Raw genomic sequence first — 19,948 nt, forward strand, 5'->3', positions numbered from 1 at the left:
TATATATATATATATATATATATATATATATATATATATATATAAAATAAATTAAAATAAATAAATAAAATTAATAAAAAAAATAAGGGCGGAGTAAAACACAGGAGGGGGACTCCCGCAGGGCAGTCGGGCAGCACCGCCGGGGCCCCAACAAGGGAGGCAAGCAGTCCCCCCAACCCGGCACCAGGCAGGCCCGCACAGCCGCAGCGCAGGGCGACCCCTGGCTTTTTTAACCGTGTGTAGTCACGAGTTTAATGAAATTGCATTGTCCCCTTTGAAATAAACTAATCTAATCTAATCTAATCTAATCAAATGACATGTGACACAAGGCCCTGCGATGAGATGTCGACTTGTCCAGTCAGTGCAGCTGGGATAGGCTCCAGCCTCTACTGATAGGTGTCGACTATCAGTATCGCCCACCATTTAGATTGGAAGCTAACTTAAGCCTCGCGAGCCTTACGGTGCTGGAAACAACGTTTGTTTTATTGATTAATGTATTAAATCAAATGCAGTTTATAATGATGTGTATTTGATCTTCCATGTCGCTAGAGGGCGCGCAAAGCAATCTCTCAGAGGAAACAGGCTGGGAATGATTCATTTGCGCATGCGCCCCTGGCAGTCTTCCTTTCCGACGCTCGAGCGAAAGAGACAAGATGGGCCATCAGCAGCTCTACTGGAGTCACCCCAGAAAGTTCGGTCAGGGATCTCGATCCTGGTCAGTCCCGTTGTTGTTGTGTTCTGTGATTGTTTGTGTTGCATATGGGGTCAGTTAGGGTATGTTTGTGGCGTCCCTTCGTCGTTAAAATGATCAACCGAATGAGTACCGCATGGAGACTCCACCGGAATCAATATGGCGGCTGTGCTAACCGCTAGCCCGGGTTAGCATCTTTGTAACCATACAATAGGCTACAACAACTTATCTTGCCGTACATACATCATAAGATATAGAGAGTAGACCCTTTTTAAATTGGAAATATTAGACAATTTATGTTCTTTAAGATGAAGTTATGTGTTTATTCGTTATGTTGTGGCTCACTTGGTACTAGCGTGCTAACGTTGATGCTAAGGAAGCTACGTAAATAGCAGATTTAGTGATGACGCTTCTAAACTATTGTCTTCCTCCAGCCGGGTTTGCTCGAACAGACATGGTCTGATCCGCAAATACGGACTGAACATGTGCCGCCAGTGCTTCAGACAGTACGCCAAAGACATCGGCTTCATCAAGGCAAGTACTTATAATGGTTCTCTATAGTTTTGTAAATGTCTGTTTTCCTAATTTACAAGAACGCAACCTCAACACTGCAGAGGTGCGCAAACTTTGCTTTACTATGTACATCTTTTACTGTCCAAATACCAGAGGTGGTACATTCACTCCGTTACATATACTTTAGTAACTTTTTGGATAAATTGTACTTGTCAGAGTAGTTAATGTACCGTCCTTTTTACTTTTACTTTAGAATCAGAGGTGACTGTTGTATTCCTCTGTGCAGGAGCACTTTCAGTAAGTTGGCCTGGTTAGTAAGAATAGAATAGAATGCCTTTTATTGTCACTATACTCCGGTACAATGAGATTTAAAGCAACTCCAGTATCAGTGTGACAGTCTACAAATATGCAAAACATAGGAAGAAAAGAAAGAAAAATAGTGCAAAAGGAGGTAAGGTACACTAGGGATGTCCCGATCCGATATTTAAATTGGATCGGCAGCCGATATTTTCCAAAAAATGCGTATCGGCAAGGCATGGGAAAATGCCGATCCAGATCCAGTTTTAAAAAAAAACTCCGGTTTCCAACGCACCGATTTAAATACATTCCACTTTTCTGCTGCTCCCTAATTTCCGTTCCGCATTTTCCAGCACACCTTCAACCCATCCACAGGTTTGTGAATTCTCACGCAGTTGCTTTTAGCTGCTGGCAGTAGACGACAGGCTCTTCTCACTCTTTCCTGTGTCTCCCTCTCACAGACAGCAAGCGCACCTTCTTACACACGTCACATACTGTCACGACATACGTCACATACGTATACGTTAGTGATGGGTTGATGAGGCCTCATGAAGCGTTTCGACACATTGCAAAACTGTATTGATACTGTGTCGATACTGTGTCACTAAATACTGACATCTGCTGGACATTAAAAATCCCTACAGGCAACCTATGGACCGACTCAACTGACACTGATTTTATGACCTAGTACAGTGGTTCTCAAATGGGGGTATGCGAACCCCTGGAGGTACTTGAAGGTATGCCAAGGGGTACGTGAGATTTTTTAAAAATATTCTAAAAATAGCAACAATTCAAAAATCCTTTATAAATACATTTATTGAATAATACTTCAACAAAATATGAATGTAAGTTCATAAACTCAGTGAAGCACAAGCTCAGGTTTGTCACTAAAATGTCTGTCAAAAAACTGTGAAAAGAAATGCAACAATGCAATATTCAGTGTTGACAGCTAGATTTTTTGTGGACATGTTCCATAAATATTGATGTTAAAGTTTTTTTTTTTTTGTGAAGAAATGTTTAGAATTAAGTTCATGAATCCAGATGAATCTCTAATACAATCCCCAAAGAGGGCACTTTAAGTTGATGATTACTTCTATGTGTAGAAATCTTTATTTATAATTGAATCACTTGTTTATTTTTCAACAAGTTTTTAGTTATTTTTATATCTTTTTTTCCAAATAGTTCAAGAAAGACCACTACAAATGAGCAATATTTTGCACTGTTATACAATTTAATAAATCAGAAACTGATGACATAGTGCTGTATTTTACTTCTTTATCTTTTTTATTTCAACCAAAAATGCTTTGCTCTGATTAGGGGGTACCGTACTTGAATTTAAAAAAAAATCACAGGGGGTACATTGCTGAAAAAAGGTTGAGAATCACTGACCTAGTATATACAATAATATAAACCAAGTCATTGTATTTCATTTAGGATTATTTCATAACTTCATTTAAATAAAAATATATTTTTTGTCTTTTTTAGATATAGTCAATAAATAATGTGAACATGTATCATAACATGGAAATCTAAGAGAACGTGTTGTGAATGAGGATGCTTGTGGACCTGGAAATTATTATTTATTTATTTTTACACATTTTTATTTAATTAAAAAAAAACCGTTTTTCCAACGTATTCAATTTTAGACGCTTTCTCTTCTTAGTTATTATTTCTCCAGCTGTAGAAAAGACAGGCTCACAGGGCACAGAGGAGGCGTCAGTGCGACACAGTTCGCGTATTGGTCACGTGACCAAAACAGCTCATGATCGGTCACGTGACTTTCTAAAAGCGGTACGCGCACCGATACAGGGTTTCGCTCTATGAGCTCGATGCATGCGCCGATGCTTCGGTGTTGCCGGACCCATCACTAGTATACGTCCTCTCCCAGCAGAGAGGTAGCAGCATGGCTAACGTTAGCTGTGATGCTAGCGCAGCCGTGCGAGCAACGCTCCCTCTAAGGTGCTCGCCTGTGCAATTGCGCACTGTTTAAGCGTCCTCTGCGCATAGCAAATCTATGCCACGCACAAAATCAAATAAAAAAATAAGCGCATAACAATTTTCGACACACTGACACGACAGAGAAAACAGATTTGTCATCATTGTTCAAATATTGTAACGTCTGTCGAGACGCTTATCTCCATTCGGTGCCACACGCCCACATCATCAAAATGCCGAGGCAAAAATTTCCACATCAACACCGTATGAAAAAATTAGTGATTTTTTTAGTTGTGATTTCCTTCTCTGCATGAAAGTTTAAAAGTAGCATATATTAATGCAGTATGAAGAAGAATGTTTTAATGTAGACATGCAAGCCTTGAAAGAACATTTTGAAAATCAAGACTACATTTCCTGCAAATGGGTGCATTTCTACCCTATATTTTAACTTTAGATTTATTCTCATATCAAACTCTTTCGGCTGTCTTTTTGACACTTACATCCGGCGCCCCCCTCCACACCCTGGATTATAAATAATGTAAATAATTCAATGTGATTATCTTGTGTGATGACTGTATTATGATGATAGTATATATCTGATAGTATATATCTGTATCATGAATCAATTTAAGTGGACCCCGACTTAAACAAGTTGAAAAACTTATTCGGGTGTTACCATTTAGTGGTCAATTGTACGGAATATGTACTTCACTGTGCAACCTACTAATAAAAGTCTCAATCAATCAATCAAAACACATAGAATCATCATACTGCTGTGATTATATGCATCAAGTGTTCATTCAAGGCTAAGGCAAAATATCGAGATATATATTGTGTATCGCAATATGGCCTTAAAATATCGCAATATTAAAAAAAGGCCATATCACCCAGCCCTAGTTCAATGATGCCATTTCTGTTTGTCATGTATAATTTTGTCTATTTTGTGTTTATCCTTGAATAAACAGGTCAGTTTCTTGTTACCAACCATTGTGTATTATTCAAACTCCCCTAATTCAGCTGGCTAGTTGTTATCAAGAGTACTAAAACCCTTTTCAACATGATTCTGACAACTAAGTAGGCTAAATAACTTTAAACTTTAATACATGCTCGGATAGGCCAGTATCGGTCAGTATCGGTATGGGATCGGAAATGCAAAAACGATATCGGTATCGGATCGGAAGAGCAAAAACCTGGATCGGTACATCCCTAAGGTACACAGTCCAGTCCTGAGAACGAAGGAGTGCAAATGTGTGGAACTCAGTTCCTGAGGAGGTTAAACTGGGCACAACATACAAAAAAATTGAAAATGTGGCTTAACGCCCACAGCTGCCAGCACTAAAAGATGAGCCTGTTTTGATGCTTTTTTTGTTTTTTTTGTTTTTTGCTTTTCTTTTTCGATGAAATAGTAATTTTACTGCCTTTTTTTTACGTCATGGCCAGGAGACTACAGATGAAATCTAGCCTTCTGGCTTTTTTAACCGTGTAGTCATGTGTTTTATGAAATTGCATTGTCCCCTTTGAAATAAACTAATCTTAAATCTTAAAATTTTTGAGAAGAAGAAACGCTACTTTTCTCCGCTACGGTGAGTTTCATTATATGTATTAAGGCTTTCAAAGATGTATTCGTATCTCAGCAACCCTGCTTCCGGCAGAAACTGTCACATGACTCTGTTTTGCCAATCCAACGTAAACTGTAGTGACGTTTGATTCCATTTCACCGATCAAACAAGCACTAAGTACAGCTATAGGAAGCTGAAATAGGTCAGTATTTTTAAAGTATGTGTGCGGCTGGGATAGGCTCCAACAACCCCCACGACCCTGAAAGGGACAAGTGGTAGAAAATAGATTGATTGATTGATTGATGGATGGGTGATAAAATAGAGCTCTAACTTTTTCAGTAAGTATCAGAATATTCCTAAAGACACTTTAAATACGTGGCATGACGTCACCGCATCCTGGATGTTTGTGAGAACTGCTGAACAGAAACCTCTTAAAACAGTTGACTAAAAAACAATATTTTTGTAGTTCTCTGATGATCCTAATAACCACAAGTATCATTTAAACACATTAAAACATTGCCAACAACATCAAAAAGCAGTGGAATGTTGTACTTACTTGTTTAAAATAACTAGCCCTGGCTTATTAGCATGTAGCATTATCTTATATGGTATTTACCGTATTTTCCGCACTATAAGGCGCACCGGATTATTAGCCGCACCTTCTATGAATTACATATTTCATAATTTTGTCCACCAATAAGCCGCCCCGGACTATAAGCCGCGCCTACGCTGCGCTAAAGTGAATGTCAAAAAAACAGTCAGATAGTTCAGTCAAACTTTAATAATATATTGAAAACCAGCGTTCTAACAACTCTGTCCCAAAATGTACAAATGTGCAATCACAAACATAGTAAAATTCAAAATGGTGTAGAGCAATAGCAACATAATGTTGCTCGAACGTTAATGTCACAACACACAAAATAAACATAGCGCTCACTTTCTGAAGTTATTCTTCATTCGTAAATCCTTCGAATTCTTCGTCTTCGGTGTCCGAATTGAAAAGTTGCGCAAGCGTGGGTTCCAAAATGGCCGGCTCCGTCTCTTCGAAGTCATCGGAGTCAGTGTCGCTGTTGTTGTCCAGTAGTTCTGTGAATCCTGCCTTCCGGAAAGCTCGGACCACAGTTGTGACCGAAATATCTGCCCAGGCATTTACGATCCACTGGCAAATGTTGGCGTATGTCGTCCGGCGCTGTCTGCCCGTCTTAGTGAAGGTGTGTTCGCCTTCGGTCATCCATTGTTCCCACGCAGTTCGCAGTCGTGATTTGAATGCCCTGTTGACACCAATATCCAGCGGTTGGAGTTCTTTGGTTAATCCACCCGGAATGACGGCGAGTGTTGTATTTGTGTGCTTCACTTGTTTTTTGACACCATCTGTGATGTGGGCGCGCATAGAGTCGTATATCAACATGGACGGAGCTGCGTGAAAAAAGCCACCCGGCCTCTTCGCGTAAACTTCCCTTAACCACTCGCTCATCTTTTCTTCATCCATCCATCCCTTCGAGTTAGCTTTTATGATGACGCCGGCTGGAAAGGTCTCTTTTGGCAAGGTCTTCCTTTTGAATATCACCATGGGAGGAAGTTTCTGGCCATTAGCATGGCAAGCTAGAACCACAGTGAAGGACGACTTCTCATTCCCTGTGGTGCGAATATTCACCGTACGTGCTCCCGTTGTATCAACAGTGCGGTTCACAGGAATATCAAAAGTCAGTGGAACCTCGTCCATGTTGATAATGTTCTCTGGCCGGATCTTTTTTTCCGCTATCTTGTTTTTACAATATGCACGGAAAGTAGCCAGCTTTTCTTTAAAGTCGTTAGGCAGTTGCTGTGAAATAGTGGTCCGTGTGCGGATGGAGAGATTGCGTCTTTTCATAAACCGGAAACACCAAGAAGCACCACCTTTAAAATCATCCAGGTGAAGTTCGCTTGCTAGCGTTGTTGCCTTCATTCGAATAGTGATGGTGCTGACACTTCTGCTTGCTGCTCTCTGCTCAACAACCCACTGTTCGAGTTCGTCCTCCAACTGTTGCCATCTTGCTTTGTTCCCTCGGAAACTCTGTTTTGTCTTCTTTACCTGGCGCAGGTCATCTTCTTGCTTCCTCCACCTACGCACCATTGATTCATTTATGTTATATTCTCTTGCTGCTGCTCTATTTCCGTGTTCTTCGGCATGACTTATTGCCTTAAGTTTAAATTCTGCGTTATAAGCGTGTCGCTTAGTAGGAGCCATTTTGTAGTCTGGTCTTTACAGATGTAAACACACAAAGGAAATGAAACGAAATATCCGCGCGTTTCTTTTTCTTCCGGGGGCGGGCGGTAGCGCTTCCTGTTCTATGGGGGCGGGTGCTTACCTTGGCGGTTGCTTGCGTAGAAGAAGAAGCGCTTCCTGTTCTACCGGGAAAAAAGATGGCGGCTGTTTACCGAAGTTGCGAGATCGAAACTTTATGAAAATGAATCGTAATAAAGCGCACCGGGTTATAAGGCGCACTGTTAGCTTTTGAGAAAATTTGTGGTTTTTAGGTGCGCCTTATAGTGCGGAAAATACGGTACATCTAGCATAGCTAAACAAGCTGAAATGACCACAATCGCCCCCTAGTGTACTAGAGGCACACTGCATATGACCATCGTCAGAGACAAGAGCATGGAAACCACAACTTTATATGTAGCTGTGAAAATACAAGAAATTGAATTATTTGACAAATCAGACTAATTTAGGTACATAGAAAAATACTGACTCTAAAAAGGCAGCAAAAAATGTTTAATGATTACTTTCAAACTAATAAAAATAACTTATTTCTTGTGCTGCCATCTGTTTCAGTAGAAAGGTTAACATTACAGAAATTGTACTTCCAACTAGAGAAAATATGTAAAGGTACATTTTTTTTATTAATTTTATGTTTTACACACGCTCACAACTACAATTGTGGTCCAAGAACCATAAAAAAAATAACTACTAAATAAATCAGAAGTTACCGTATTTTCCGCACTATAAGGCGCACCGGATTATTAGCCGCACCTTCTATGAATTACATATTTCATAATTTTGTCCACCAATAAGCCGCCCCGGACTAAAAGCCGCGCCTACGCTGCGCTAAAGTGAATGTCAAAAAAACGCTGCGCTAAAGTGAATGTCAAAAAAACAGTCAGATAGTTCAGTCAAACTTTAATAATATATTGAAAACCAGCGTTCTAACAACTCTGTCCCAAAATGTACGCAAATGTGCAATCACAAACATAGTAAAATTCAAAATGGTGTAGAACAATAGCAACATAATGTTGCTCGAACGTTAATGTCACAACACACAAAATAAACATAGCGCTCACCTTCTGAAGTTATTCTTCATTCGTAAATCCTTCGAATTCTTCGTCTTCGGTGTCCGAATTGAAAAGTTGGGCGAATACGGGATCCAAAATGGCCGGTTCCGTCTCGTCGAAGTCACCGGAGTCAGTGTCACTGTTGTCCAGCAGTTCTGTGAATCCTGCCTTCCGGAAAGGTCGGACCACAGTTGTGACCGAAACTATCTGCCCAGGCATTTACGATCCACTGGCAGATGTTGGCGTATGTCGACCGGCGCTATCTGCCCGTCTTAGTGAAGGTGTGTTCGCCTTCGGAGCTGTGTGAAAAAAGCCACCCGGCCGGCCTCTTCGCGTAAACTTCCCTTAACCACTCGCTCATCTTTTCTTCATCCATCCATCCCTTCGAGTTAGCTTTTATGATGACGCCGGCTGGAAAGGTCTCTTTTGGATGGGTGGAAGTTAGCATGGCAAGCTAGAACCACAGTGAAGGATGACTTCTCATTCCCTGTGGAGCGAATATTCACCGTACGTGCTCCCGTTCCACAGTGCGGTTCAGTTGCTGTGAAATACGGTAGTAATCCGTGTGCGGATGGAGAGATTGCGTCTTTTTATGAACCGGATCGTTTTGTAGGAGCCATTTTGTGGTCTTTACAGATGTAAACAGGAAATGAAACGTACGGTGATATCCGCGCGTTTTTTCTTCTTCTTCCGGGGGCGGGTGAAGCGCTTCCTGTTCTATGGGGGCGGGTGAAGCGCTTCCTGTTCTATGGGGGCGAGTGCTTTCCTTGGCGGTTGCTTGCGTAGAAGAAGAAGCGCTTCCTGTTCTACCGGGAAAAAAGATGGCGGCTGTTTACCGAAGTTGCGAGACCGAAACTTTATGAAAATGAATCGTAATAAAGCGCACCGGGTTATTAGGCGCACTGTCAGCTTTTGAGAAAAATTGTGGTTTTTAGGTGCGCCTTATAGTGCGGAAAATACGGTACTCAATACTTGAGTAGTTTTTTCACAGACTCACTCAATTATTTTGATGACTACTTATTACTTCAGTCATTTTATTCTAAAGTAACGATACTCTTAATTTAAATTTTTGGGTACTCTACCCACCTCTGAAAACTACAATGTTGCTCAAATCTCATCTGGTTTTGCTTTTCTTACAGCTGGATTAAACGTCTTCTTGTGCAGCGACATCCTCCGCAGTCATCAAATGGCCAAATGTTATCTGGAAGGCCTGATTAGCGATGTCTAATTCTGCACACTGAAAAATAATAAATGTTGTTCTTTTTCCAAAGGGAATAGTTTTCTTATGTGTTGTTTTTCAAAAATACTGGTTGGCAACATATTGTGGTTGTACTTAACTGAGCTGTTAAATCTTGTTAAGCTGCAAATGTCGAGTAGAGTGTGTAGAGCAGTGGTTCTTAACCTGGGTTCGACCGAACCCTAGGGGTTCGGTGAGTCGGCCTCAGGGGTTCGGCGGAGCCTGCACCGCAGAGGTCAAGACACACCCGACTCATCGTGTAAATAAAAACCTCTCCCTATCTGCGTATAATGGATATCCCCAAACAATGTTCCCTCTAATTTTCCATCTGATTTGCAGGTGTGTAATTTGTTGTGAGTTCATGCACTGTTGGTTTTGTTCTTTGAACAAGGTGATGTTAATGCACGGTTCGTTTTGTGCACCAGTACAAAAAACATAACTTTGTCTTGAATTTGAAGAAAAAAAAAGTATTTCACTGACGAAGGGTTCAGGGAACGCGCGTAAGAAAGTGGTGGGGTTCGGTACCTCGAACAAGGTTAAGAACCACTGGAGTAGAGCATCCCAATGGCCTTAATGTTATGACACTTTGAGTTTTGATTCTAATTAATGTAAATTACTCAATCAGTATTCTCTTAAACTAAAATGAACGTAAAGCTGCTTTTGAAGCACAAGGCAACTTGAGGCCTAAATTATAAAGGTAAAATGACAGGACTAATTAAACCTACTTTCACTGAATTGCAGCAACAATTTTAACAGATTTGCCTTATTTTCTAAATCTATTGAAATGCAGATATGAATATACTAAGTGATGGTTACCATCTAAGAGACTTTTCTCAGTCACTAATTTTCAGTGCTATATGTATTTAAGAATTTTCAATTTCCTCAATTCAAAGAGGGTCAGAAGCATTTATGCACTCACATGACGTCACATTAGGTGCACCTACATGATGGCAACATTTGGGGTTAAAGATACTCTCCTTACTAGCAAGTGGCTAGTAAGGTGAGTAGCAACACTGAGCGTTATTACCTAAACATCTATGCAGCGGTCCCATGTTCAGATGTGCGAATGAAACACTAGATGGCAGCAACAAACCATCTACACAGAAAATGAACTCACCTTTCAGCACCACAATGACTGCAAAATGAAACAAGTGTTAATTGTCAATGAAAAATCCTAAAACGAATCCAATTGAAAATATCTGGGGTGAACTGAAAGAGGGCCTATGCACTCGAGGGGTTAAACAGCCCATAATTGCCAAGCGTGCTAGTATTATGTCATAAATGCTCTTTTCTGGCCATCACATAACTGACACGATTGCAGCTTCATTATTATGCAACATGCATGCACGTTCTACAACCGGCATCATTTGAACGGTGTTGCTGCAATACCCAAACATACCTGCGGGAGTAGTGTTGTATCACATTTCAACTCCATAAGACCGTCCATCCATTTCTACCGATTGTAGTGTTGGAGCTTATCCCAGCTATCTCAGCTGCATTGGGGTGGAAGGCGGCGTACACCCTGGACAAGTCACCATCTCCCTGCATGGCAATCATAAACCAAACAGGACTTCTGTCAGGTTTTCAGATTAGATTTTGCGAAACAAGATGGTACCCCTTTCACAATTAAAATAACAAACTGTTCATATACCCTCAGTTATGAAGGGCCAAATGGGACAAAATGAAATACATCTAATAATTACTTAAATGTGGCATGAATTAATTATACTTGGAATTTAATCATCACAAATCAACCATCCTACTCAGGAACAGATATGGCTTCGATTTTTTTTGTATCCCTGGACTAAGGTGGAGTGAGGCGGCTTTGTTTACATAGCGCCATTTCTGCTACATGGATAATCCGCTGAAGTCACCAGTGGGATGTCGCAAATGAGGAAAGTTCCAAAAAGATATTTTGGAGGAAGTATGAAGGAAGGCAAGATTGTTTTATAAATATCTCCGCAATGCCTCCACGGTTTGATTTTAAATTTTCGGGACTTATGCAGATCCCAAATACACACCAGCAGGCACCAATAGCAGGGTTTCCCCATAATTGCCAAGATACCTGTGGCGGTAGGCGGCCTGGTTATAGGCGTGGTCACATGGCGCCATCGAGCAATTTGTATAATTTGCTATGATGATATGATTTTCTTTAAAAAGGCTACAAAATGTATACATACATACTTTATTAATTAGTATTATTATTTTTAATTTTTTTATTGTTTTGCCATATTTTCAATTGTTGCAGCATTTTTTACAGTGTACTTTGTTGAGATTTATTCAAGTGTTTCCAGACTTTTAATGACTTAAAAAAAAGAAAGAAAAACAACTAGCAACAAATCTAGCATCTTTTTCTGGTGTTATTATAAAATGTACTCGTTTTTAGAGACTACTTCTGTCCCTCGATGTCTCTGACGTAAGAAGAGCTGCAGAAAGCTTGACGTCACACTTGCATCGCGCTGTTGCTGTAGTTTCTCTGCTTAAAAGCCGCCACAGTCCTCTAGACATTTGCACATGTTGTAAATGGCTGTCCACCGGTATATCTGCAATATATATACAAATCATGTCCACATCACCGACATGCTGACAACGGCGTGCGTTTTGTTTACATCCGGTATCAGTAGCACGGTTTTCGGTGATCAAAGTCTTTTTTTGGTGGTCAAGTTTTCGGTACATTACTTGTCAATAGTATGCAAATAATAGGCTATATATATATATATATATATATATATATATATATCAATTCATACTGTAATGACTGGCTGGTGTTAGTGTTTTATGTTTGTGTGGTTTGGATTTGATGTCAGTTTTTCCCATGTTTACAAACACCGTCTGTGCCTGAAAGGTGATTGGCAGAGAATGAGGAAGTGTTGTTGTTGGTAGGGCAGACTTGTACGGCAGGTAAAACCTGTTAGAATTGTGCCGTTTGTTATCATAAGATTGGTAATAAAAATTAAAAATAGCGTCACACTTTCTGTGATTTCTTCTGGGGGCTACAATATATTATATTACTTTAATTTGTTTTCAAGTAAAAAATAACAACTTCAAAACCCTCCATCAACGTTATATATATATATATATATATATATATATATATAAAATATAAACATAACAATATATAATATGTATAATATTTACTGTATTTTGGTCACTAAGCAATTCCTCTGCACATTTATTTCTGATTCCATAGCAGCGCACTTCCGACTTCCAACAACAAATGCGTGTGTTTTCTAATCATGGCAGACTTGGTAACTGACAATGAAGACGGTTATTTTTTGTACAAATGAGGATTCACACCATTATCTTTTTGAAGCTGAATATACGGAGGATGAACTGCTGGTTATAGAAGAGAGCACGAAGAGAGGGTAAAATGTTGGAGCAGACCGAAACCGAGAGAGTGAGGTCGTTGTGACTTTGACGTTGCAAATATGGAACTTGGAGCCAAGCTCCAATCAACTGGAAACGTCCCCGGCCAGCTGGACCAAACTCAATCAATCAATCAATCAATCAATCAATTCCTTTATTGTCATTGTCATAATAACACTTAAGTCATACATGAACAACGAGATTTTGTTTGAGCTTTGTCCAGCGGCATAGAAACTGCATTGATGTGCAGGTTGACAATAGTTTACATTTTAGCATTTTAGCATTGTCAGGAAGATCGCGATAAGAGGGATGTGGGGGTGGGAACAGTCAGATGTCTGATGGGTGTTACGTTGATGTTGCAGCAATGCAATGTCCAGAGCACAATTATTGAGGTGGTGAAGAGTGAGGTAATAAGATGGTCCGGGGCAGCAAAGGGGCAGGCTGTTCATTTAGCAGTCTCACAGCCTGGGGATACAGACTGTGAGACATTCTGGTGGTCCTGGCGCGAATCGATCTATACCTCCTTCCAGAGGGTAGCAGGTGGAAGAGGCCATGTGCTCACAACTGTCCATTGAGTGAGTCATTTTAATATCGATCATGATACACACAACACGTACTGCGTGTTCAAAGAAGTACAGTTTAAACACTGTCAAGCCAGTTGTGCACAAACAAAACATGAAATGTGGGCTAATACTTTACAGATACTGTAATATGATTATTCATGTTTTTCAGTCAGTACAGATTGGTGTCCCTTAACAGTGTTGTGCATTACAAGCTCAAAAGCGATTTAAGTGCTGACGTAGAAGCTCGCTTATCTCTTTCCGTAGTTAGCTTTTACGGCTAATACCGTAGCACGCCCATGTGTTACTATGCTAGAAAAATAGTTCCTAAGGTTTCACTCTTATTATAACAATGTTGCTACAGTTTGGTTATTATACAGGTTACGTAACGTAAATTAAGTATTGTTGGCAGTTTTCGAATGCATTTTTAAAGTGATTTATCAGCAGAATGGATTGCTCCCATTACCTTCATTGCTAGTCACCTAGAACAAGCCGATTAATGCAAGCTACAATGCCAAAAGCCTTTTGTCTTCTTGTCTCTCATTAGGATTGTGAACGATTGGCAAAATTCCAAAAGAGTGCAGTTCCCCTTTAAAATGTAATGTTAGCATGTAGCTCACCTAGCTATGCTAGTGTTAATGTGTCCTCCTACCCCACTGCTTTATGTTAGGTTGTTGTACAGTATGTGATATATTACGTTGGGACAAGTGCACAGTTACAGTTTTTGTCCTAAATGTACTAAGTACACAGTAGAGCTTCTTGGAGACACACAAATACAACTCATTAGCATTAAAGCGAGAGATTCGCAATATTATTAAAAGCATTCTAAATTCCAACACTCTGTTGTGTACCTTTGCGACTTGTTGGAAACTATCATAATATGAATATCTGAAAATGTCAAACTCTATCTTACAGACATAGGTGCCGATCCCGTGGGTGCTTCGGGGCCCGAGCACCCACGAATAATGCCGAGCACCCACGTGGGATTGATGGCAACTTTCGATCTTTAAAATCATTTTTGAAAAATACATTTTGTAGTAGTTAATTTTGTGGCGAGTTTGGTCTGTTTTACAAAATAATAAAGCCACAAATCATATGGGATATTAACTTCGCTGAATGTATTTTTTTTTTTTTTAAACACACACACCGAGCACCCACTGGCAGAAATGTAGATCGGCATCTATGCTTACAGGAATTCACCATAGTTGTCACAGTAACAGGCGACCACACAAAATAAAGGACTGTCCAGAATTGGAGATGTCTCATAACGTAAGCGAACATTTCCAGGTCGGTGTGTGTTTATCATCACAACGCAGCGTTCGTCGTTATGAAGTTCATTTGCACCTCAATCCATCCATCCATCCTTTTTCTGCCGCTTGTCCCTTTCGGGGTTGCGGGGGGGGGCACTGGAGCCTATCTCAGCTGCATCCGGGCGGAAGGCGGGGTACACCCTGGACTAGTCACCACCTCATCGCAGGGCCAACACAGATAGACAGACAACATTCACACTCACATTCACACACTAGGGCCAATAAAACATAAAATGATACTAAAAAGAGCATATTAGTCGGATTATGTTCAATCAATCAATCAATTTTTATTTATATAGCCCTAAAAAAGTGTCTAAAAGGGCTGCACAAGCCACAATTACATCCTCGGTACAGAGCCCACATAAGGGCAAGGAAAAACTCACCCCAGTGGGACGTCGATGTGAATGACTATGAGAAACCTTGGAGAGGACCGCATATGTGGGTAACACCGCCCCCTCTAGGGGAGACCGAATGCAATGGATGTCGAGTGGGTCTGACATAATATTGTGAGAGTCCAGTCCATAGTGGATCCAACATAATAGTGAGAGTCCAGTCCATAGTGGGTCAGCAGGAAACCATCCCGAGCGGAGACGGGATGATTACTTTAGGAATGTGAACATTCCTAAAGTATTTGCTACAACGACAACCCATGGTTAGGAATTTGAAGGTTGACATGTATTAATGCGAGGCAGCACGGTGACATAGACCAGTGTTTTTCAACCTTTTTGGAGCCGAGGCACATTTTTTTCATTGAAAAAATGCGGAGGCACCCCACCAGCAGAAAACATTAAAAAATTGAACTCAGTAGTCGATGTTGACAGTAAAAAGTCGTTCTGGCAATTGTAGGATATGACTTTAAACCATAACCATCACTATAGCTCTTATCTCAAAGTACTGTCACGACCTGTCACATTACACCGTGACTTATTTGGAGTTTTTTGGTGTTTTCCTGTGTGTAGTGTGTTGCGCTCCTGCTGGCTTTTCCTGTTTTGTTGGTATTTTCCTGTAGCAGTTTCATGTCTTCCTTGAGCGCTATTCCCCGCACCTGCTTTGTTTTAGCAATCAAGACTATTTCAGTTGTGCAGACGCTATCCTTCTTTGTGAGGACATTGTTGATTGTCATGTCATGTTCGGATGTACTTTGTGGACGCTGTCTGCTCCACACGCTGTAAGTCTTTGCTGTCATCCAGCATTCTGTTTTTGTTTACTTTGCAGCCAGTTCAGTTTTAGTTTTCCATAGCCATCCCTAAGCTTCAATGCCTTTTCTTAGGGGTACTCACCTTTTGTTTATTTTTGGTTTAATCATTAGATACAACGTTTACAAAGCAATTAGCTACCTGCTGCCACCTACTGATATGGAAGAGTATTACACGGTTATTCTGCCGAGCTCCAGACAGTACAAACACTCAACAACAGCACTTTATTTGCATATTATTATTACTGGTTTGCATAAAATATTTTTAACCCAAATAGTTGAAATTACATAATGTCCTACGGCACACTAGACTGTATCTCACGGCACACATGTGTGCCACGGCACAGTGGTTAAAAAAACTCTGACATAGACAAATGTCCAGCTCCATGTTTTGGCCGGCCTCTCCAGAGAGAACATTTGTAAATTGAACTGTTTGCACTTCTCGTTGAGGCAATGCAGGTGCACTTTGTAGCCTCTGGGCCTAATATAATTTCACTATTAAAATGTCTTAAGGTATTATGCTGTGATCCGAAACAATATTGCCAATTCATAGTTGTCTGTTTTCATTAATTATGGATAATTGTCTGTTTCTGTATCTGTCACCTTTGCAAGTGAAACACTTTTGCCATCTGCTTTGTTATTTTGTTTCAATATTCTTTGGTCAAATTCAGTTTAAACTACTTTATATCAAACATGTTTGTGCTGCGCATTATAACTGATTTTCTAGAAAAAATGAGAACTGAAGTCATGAAAATCAATTATTCCTTGTTTTTTTTTTGTGTCAAAATTGAACAGTTTCCCCCTGCCTACAATACAAATGGTCGAGTCCTGTCCATCTATGTGTAAAGTTGATGTTGTTCTCTGTAAACCAGGATGTAGCTAACTAACAATCTGAAGTAAAAATCCTGATTTCATCAGCATACTTGATTATGTTTATTACTTCCTTTTTTATTCGTGTGTGACGATAGAACCCTTCCCATTAACTCCTCATTACCAGCAGCACATCCTTGTCCGACTATACGCTACATTTTACGTCTGTCATTATCCGTGGTCCTGATCATGTTTTTGTTATGTTCTGTTAGTTTTGGGCTCCATAGTTCCTGTTTTTTGTGCACTCTTGTTTGTCTTGGTTGCCATGGTTGCGTATTAGTTTCACCTGCCTCTTGTGTTCGGGACGCTCACCTGGCTCTAATCATGAGACATTATTTAAGCCTGCCTTTTGCGAGTCAGTCGGCCTGGCGTCATTGTTTGTGTCATGCGATGCCATAGTTTATGCTAAGTGTTTACCTCATGCCTTGCCAAGTAAGTCGTGTTTGTTTCATGCCACAGTTTCGTGTTTGTTCCACGCCATAGTTTATGCTGTTTGTTTACCTCATGCCCTGCCAAGATTTCTTGAGAAGATTAAAATATGTTCCTACCTGCAAGTCATGTCCGGAGTGATCCGTTTGCATCCCGGGGAAACAAACCTCGCAGCAAGCTGCGACCCCCCCCCGTCGTGACAACGTCGTTATTCGCGAAATAGGAAATAGCTAACAATGTAACGGACAAACAGCATTATTCCAAATATTTTTGGAAAGCCTCCCTGATGTCGAAGGTCTCATATTTGTAAGCATTTTTTGGATCCAGGTCAAAGGTCAGATTAAAAGTTTGTTTATCAAAATGTTGGTGACAAAATCAAAATACATAGTCTTCTACAACAAAAGTCCCCTTGCCTTGAATACCGATAAGATATTGATCTGACGTCAGGATAGATAACGTGAAGCAAAAATCTGCCCAGGACATAAGCATGGCGAGCGTCCGGTCCTCGCTATAGATTTACGTCTTTGAAGGCCGAGGGAACGCCGCCCTGTTTGCTAATGAAGCCGACGGATAAGAAGAAAAAGCGAGCGTGTTTTTGCCAACGGAGATAACATAATTGCTTTCAATATCAATATTATTGTAGCGAGACCATTAATTACAAGATTACGCAAATCGATGTGGAAATTGTACAACCAAAACAGGCTGGAGTTACGTTTTTAGTTTTAACCTCACGACAAGGAAATACTAATGAACTAACGAGTGACTGGCTAACACAACAACACACGTGTTCAATTCCTAGGGGACACAAGAATACAATGCAAGTAAAAGAAAACTCCCTGCTCGCACCTTCTTTAACTTAGTTTAGGAGGGAACAGACAGACAAAATTGACATGGAATGGCAACAAAAAGAGACCACATCAGCTGCTAGTGTATGGTTTAGAGCAATGGTGTCAAACTAATTTTAGCTCAGGGGCCACATGGAGAAAAATCTATTCCCATGGCATGATAACTCAAAAATAAAGAACATTTCAGATTGTTTTATTTGTTTGAAAACAGACCAAGCACATTCGGTAAATGTACAGTTTTTTTTTTTACACTTACATGTTGCGGTTAATAGTATTCTATCTTTATTTGTCGTTATTTATACTTTCTGAATAAATGATTTTATAATGCTTTCATTGGTGTTAATGTTTAATATATCAGAAGATGAAATGAATAATAATATAAATGTTAAATTACAGGATGTTATTAATGTAATTTACACATGTTCCTCAGCTAACATCATGTGGTTTATTATGTACATCATAGCATCATCTACAACAAAACTTGTGAAGTTGGACTCATTTCATGAATCACACATAAAGTTAAAGTTAAAGTACCAATGATTGTCACACACACACTAGGTGTAGCGAGATTATTCTCTGCATTTGACCCATCACCCTTGATCACCCCCTGGGAGGTGAGGGGAGCAGTGGGCAGCAGCGGTGGCTGCGCCCGGGAATCATTTTGGTGATTTAACCCCCAATTCCAACCCTTGATGCTGAGTGCCAAGCAGGGAGGTAATGGGTCCCATTTTTTTTATAGTCTTTGGTATTACTCGGCCGGGATTTGAACTCCCAACATACCGATCTCAGGACGGACACTCTAACCACTAGGCCACTGAGTGATTGAGGATTGATGAAGTTGGAAGGGGATACATATTATTTCAGCATATTTATGTGCGCCCGAGCAATACATATACCAATAGAAATAGCACTATTGATAATAAATAATAACAACAATTACCTCTATTATTAACAATACAATTGTTTCAAATGCAACAATACATATATGTAATAATAACTTGAATTACAAAACCCAAAACCAGTGAAGTTGGCACGTTGTGTAAATGGTAAATAAAAACAGAATACAATGATTTGCAAATCCTTTTCAACTTATATTCAATTGAATATGCAATATGCAAAGACAAGATATTTAATGTTCGAACTGAGAAACTAAATTGTTTTTTTGCAAAGAATCATTAACTTAGAATTTAATGGCAGCAACACATCGCAAAAAAATTGTCACAGGGGTATTTTTATCACTGTGTTACATGGCCTTTCCTTTTAACAACACTCAGTAAACGTTTGGGAACTGAGGAGACCAATTTTTTAAGCTTTTCAGGTGGAATTCTTTCTTATTCTTGCTTGATGTACAGCTTAAGTTGTTCAACAGTCCGGGGTCTCCGTTGTGGTATTTTAGGCTTCATAGTGCGCCACACATTTTCAATGGGAGACAGGTCTGGACTACAGGCAGGCCAGTCTAGTACCCGCACTCTTTTACTATGAAGCCACGCTGTTGTAACACATGCAGAATGTACCTTTCAGCATTAATGGCGCCTTCACAGATCAAATCAAATCAAATCAACTTTATTTATAAAGCACATATGTGTAAGTTGCCCATGCCTTGGGCACTAATACACCCCCATACCATCACAGATGCTGGCTTTTGAACTTTGCGCCTATAACAGTCCGGATGGTTCTTTTCCTCTTTGGTCCACAGTTTCCAAAAACAATTTAAAATGTGAACTCGTCAGACCACAGAACACTTTTCCACTTTGCATCAGTCCATCTTAAAAGAGCTTGGGCGCAGCGATGCGGTTTTGCGTGTTTTTGATAAATTGCTTTGGCTTTGC

At 40.1% G+C, this 19,948-nt stretch overlaps 1 protein-coding gene across 1 annotated transcript; it reads left to right on the forward strand.

Moving 5' to 3' along the window:
• The first annotated feature begins 568 nt into the window (after positions 1-568).
• On the forward strand, positions 569-9,582 carry rps29 (ribosomal protein S29). The gene is made up of 3 exons (XM_061929642.1): positions 569-715; positions 1,126-1,225; positions 9,447-9,582. The coding sequence occupies exons 1-3, from the start codon at positions 654-656 to the stop codon at positions 9,453-9,455; spliced, it is 171 nt and encodes a 56-aa protein (XP_061785626.1). The 5' UTR covers positions 569-653; the 3' UTR covers positions 9,456-9,582.
• Positions 9,583-19,948: the final 10,366 nt, after the last annotated feature.

The sequence above is a fragment of the Nerophis lumbriciformis genome, linkage group LG34 (genome assembly GCF_033978685.3).
Source record: "Nerophis lumbriciformis linkage group LG34, RoL_Nlum_v2.1, whole genome shotgun sequence".
Classification (NCBI taxonomy): Eukaryota; Metazoa; Chordata; class Actinopteri; order Syngnathiformes; family Syngnathidae; genus Nerophis; species Nerophis lumbriciformis.

Coding starts and splice junctions, on each gene's coding strand:
- rps29 (XM_061929642.1), top strand. CDS start 654: ATGGGCCATCAGCAGCTCTACTGGAGTCACCCCAGAAAGTTCGGTCAG. Junction 716..1,125: donor GGTCAGGGATCTCGATCCTG/GTCAGTCCCGTT, acceptor GTCTTCCTCCAG/CCGGGTTTGCTCGAACAGAC.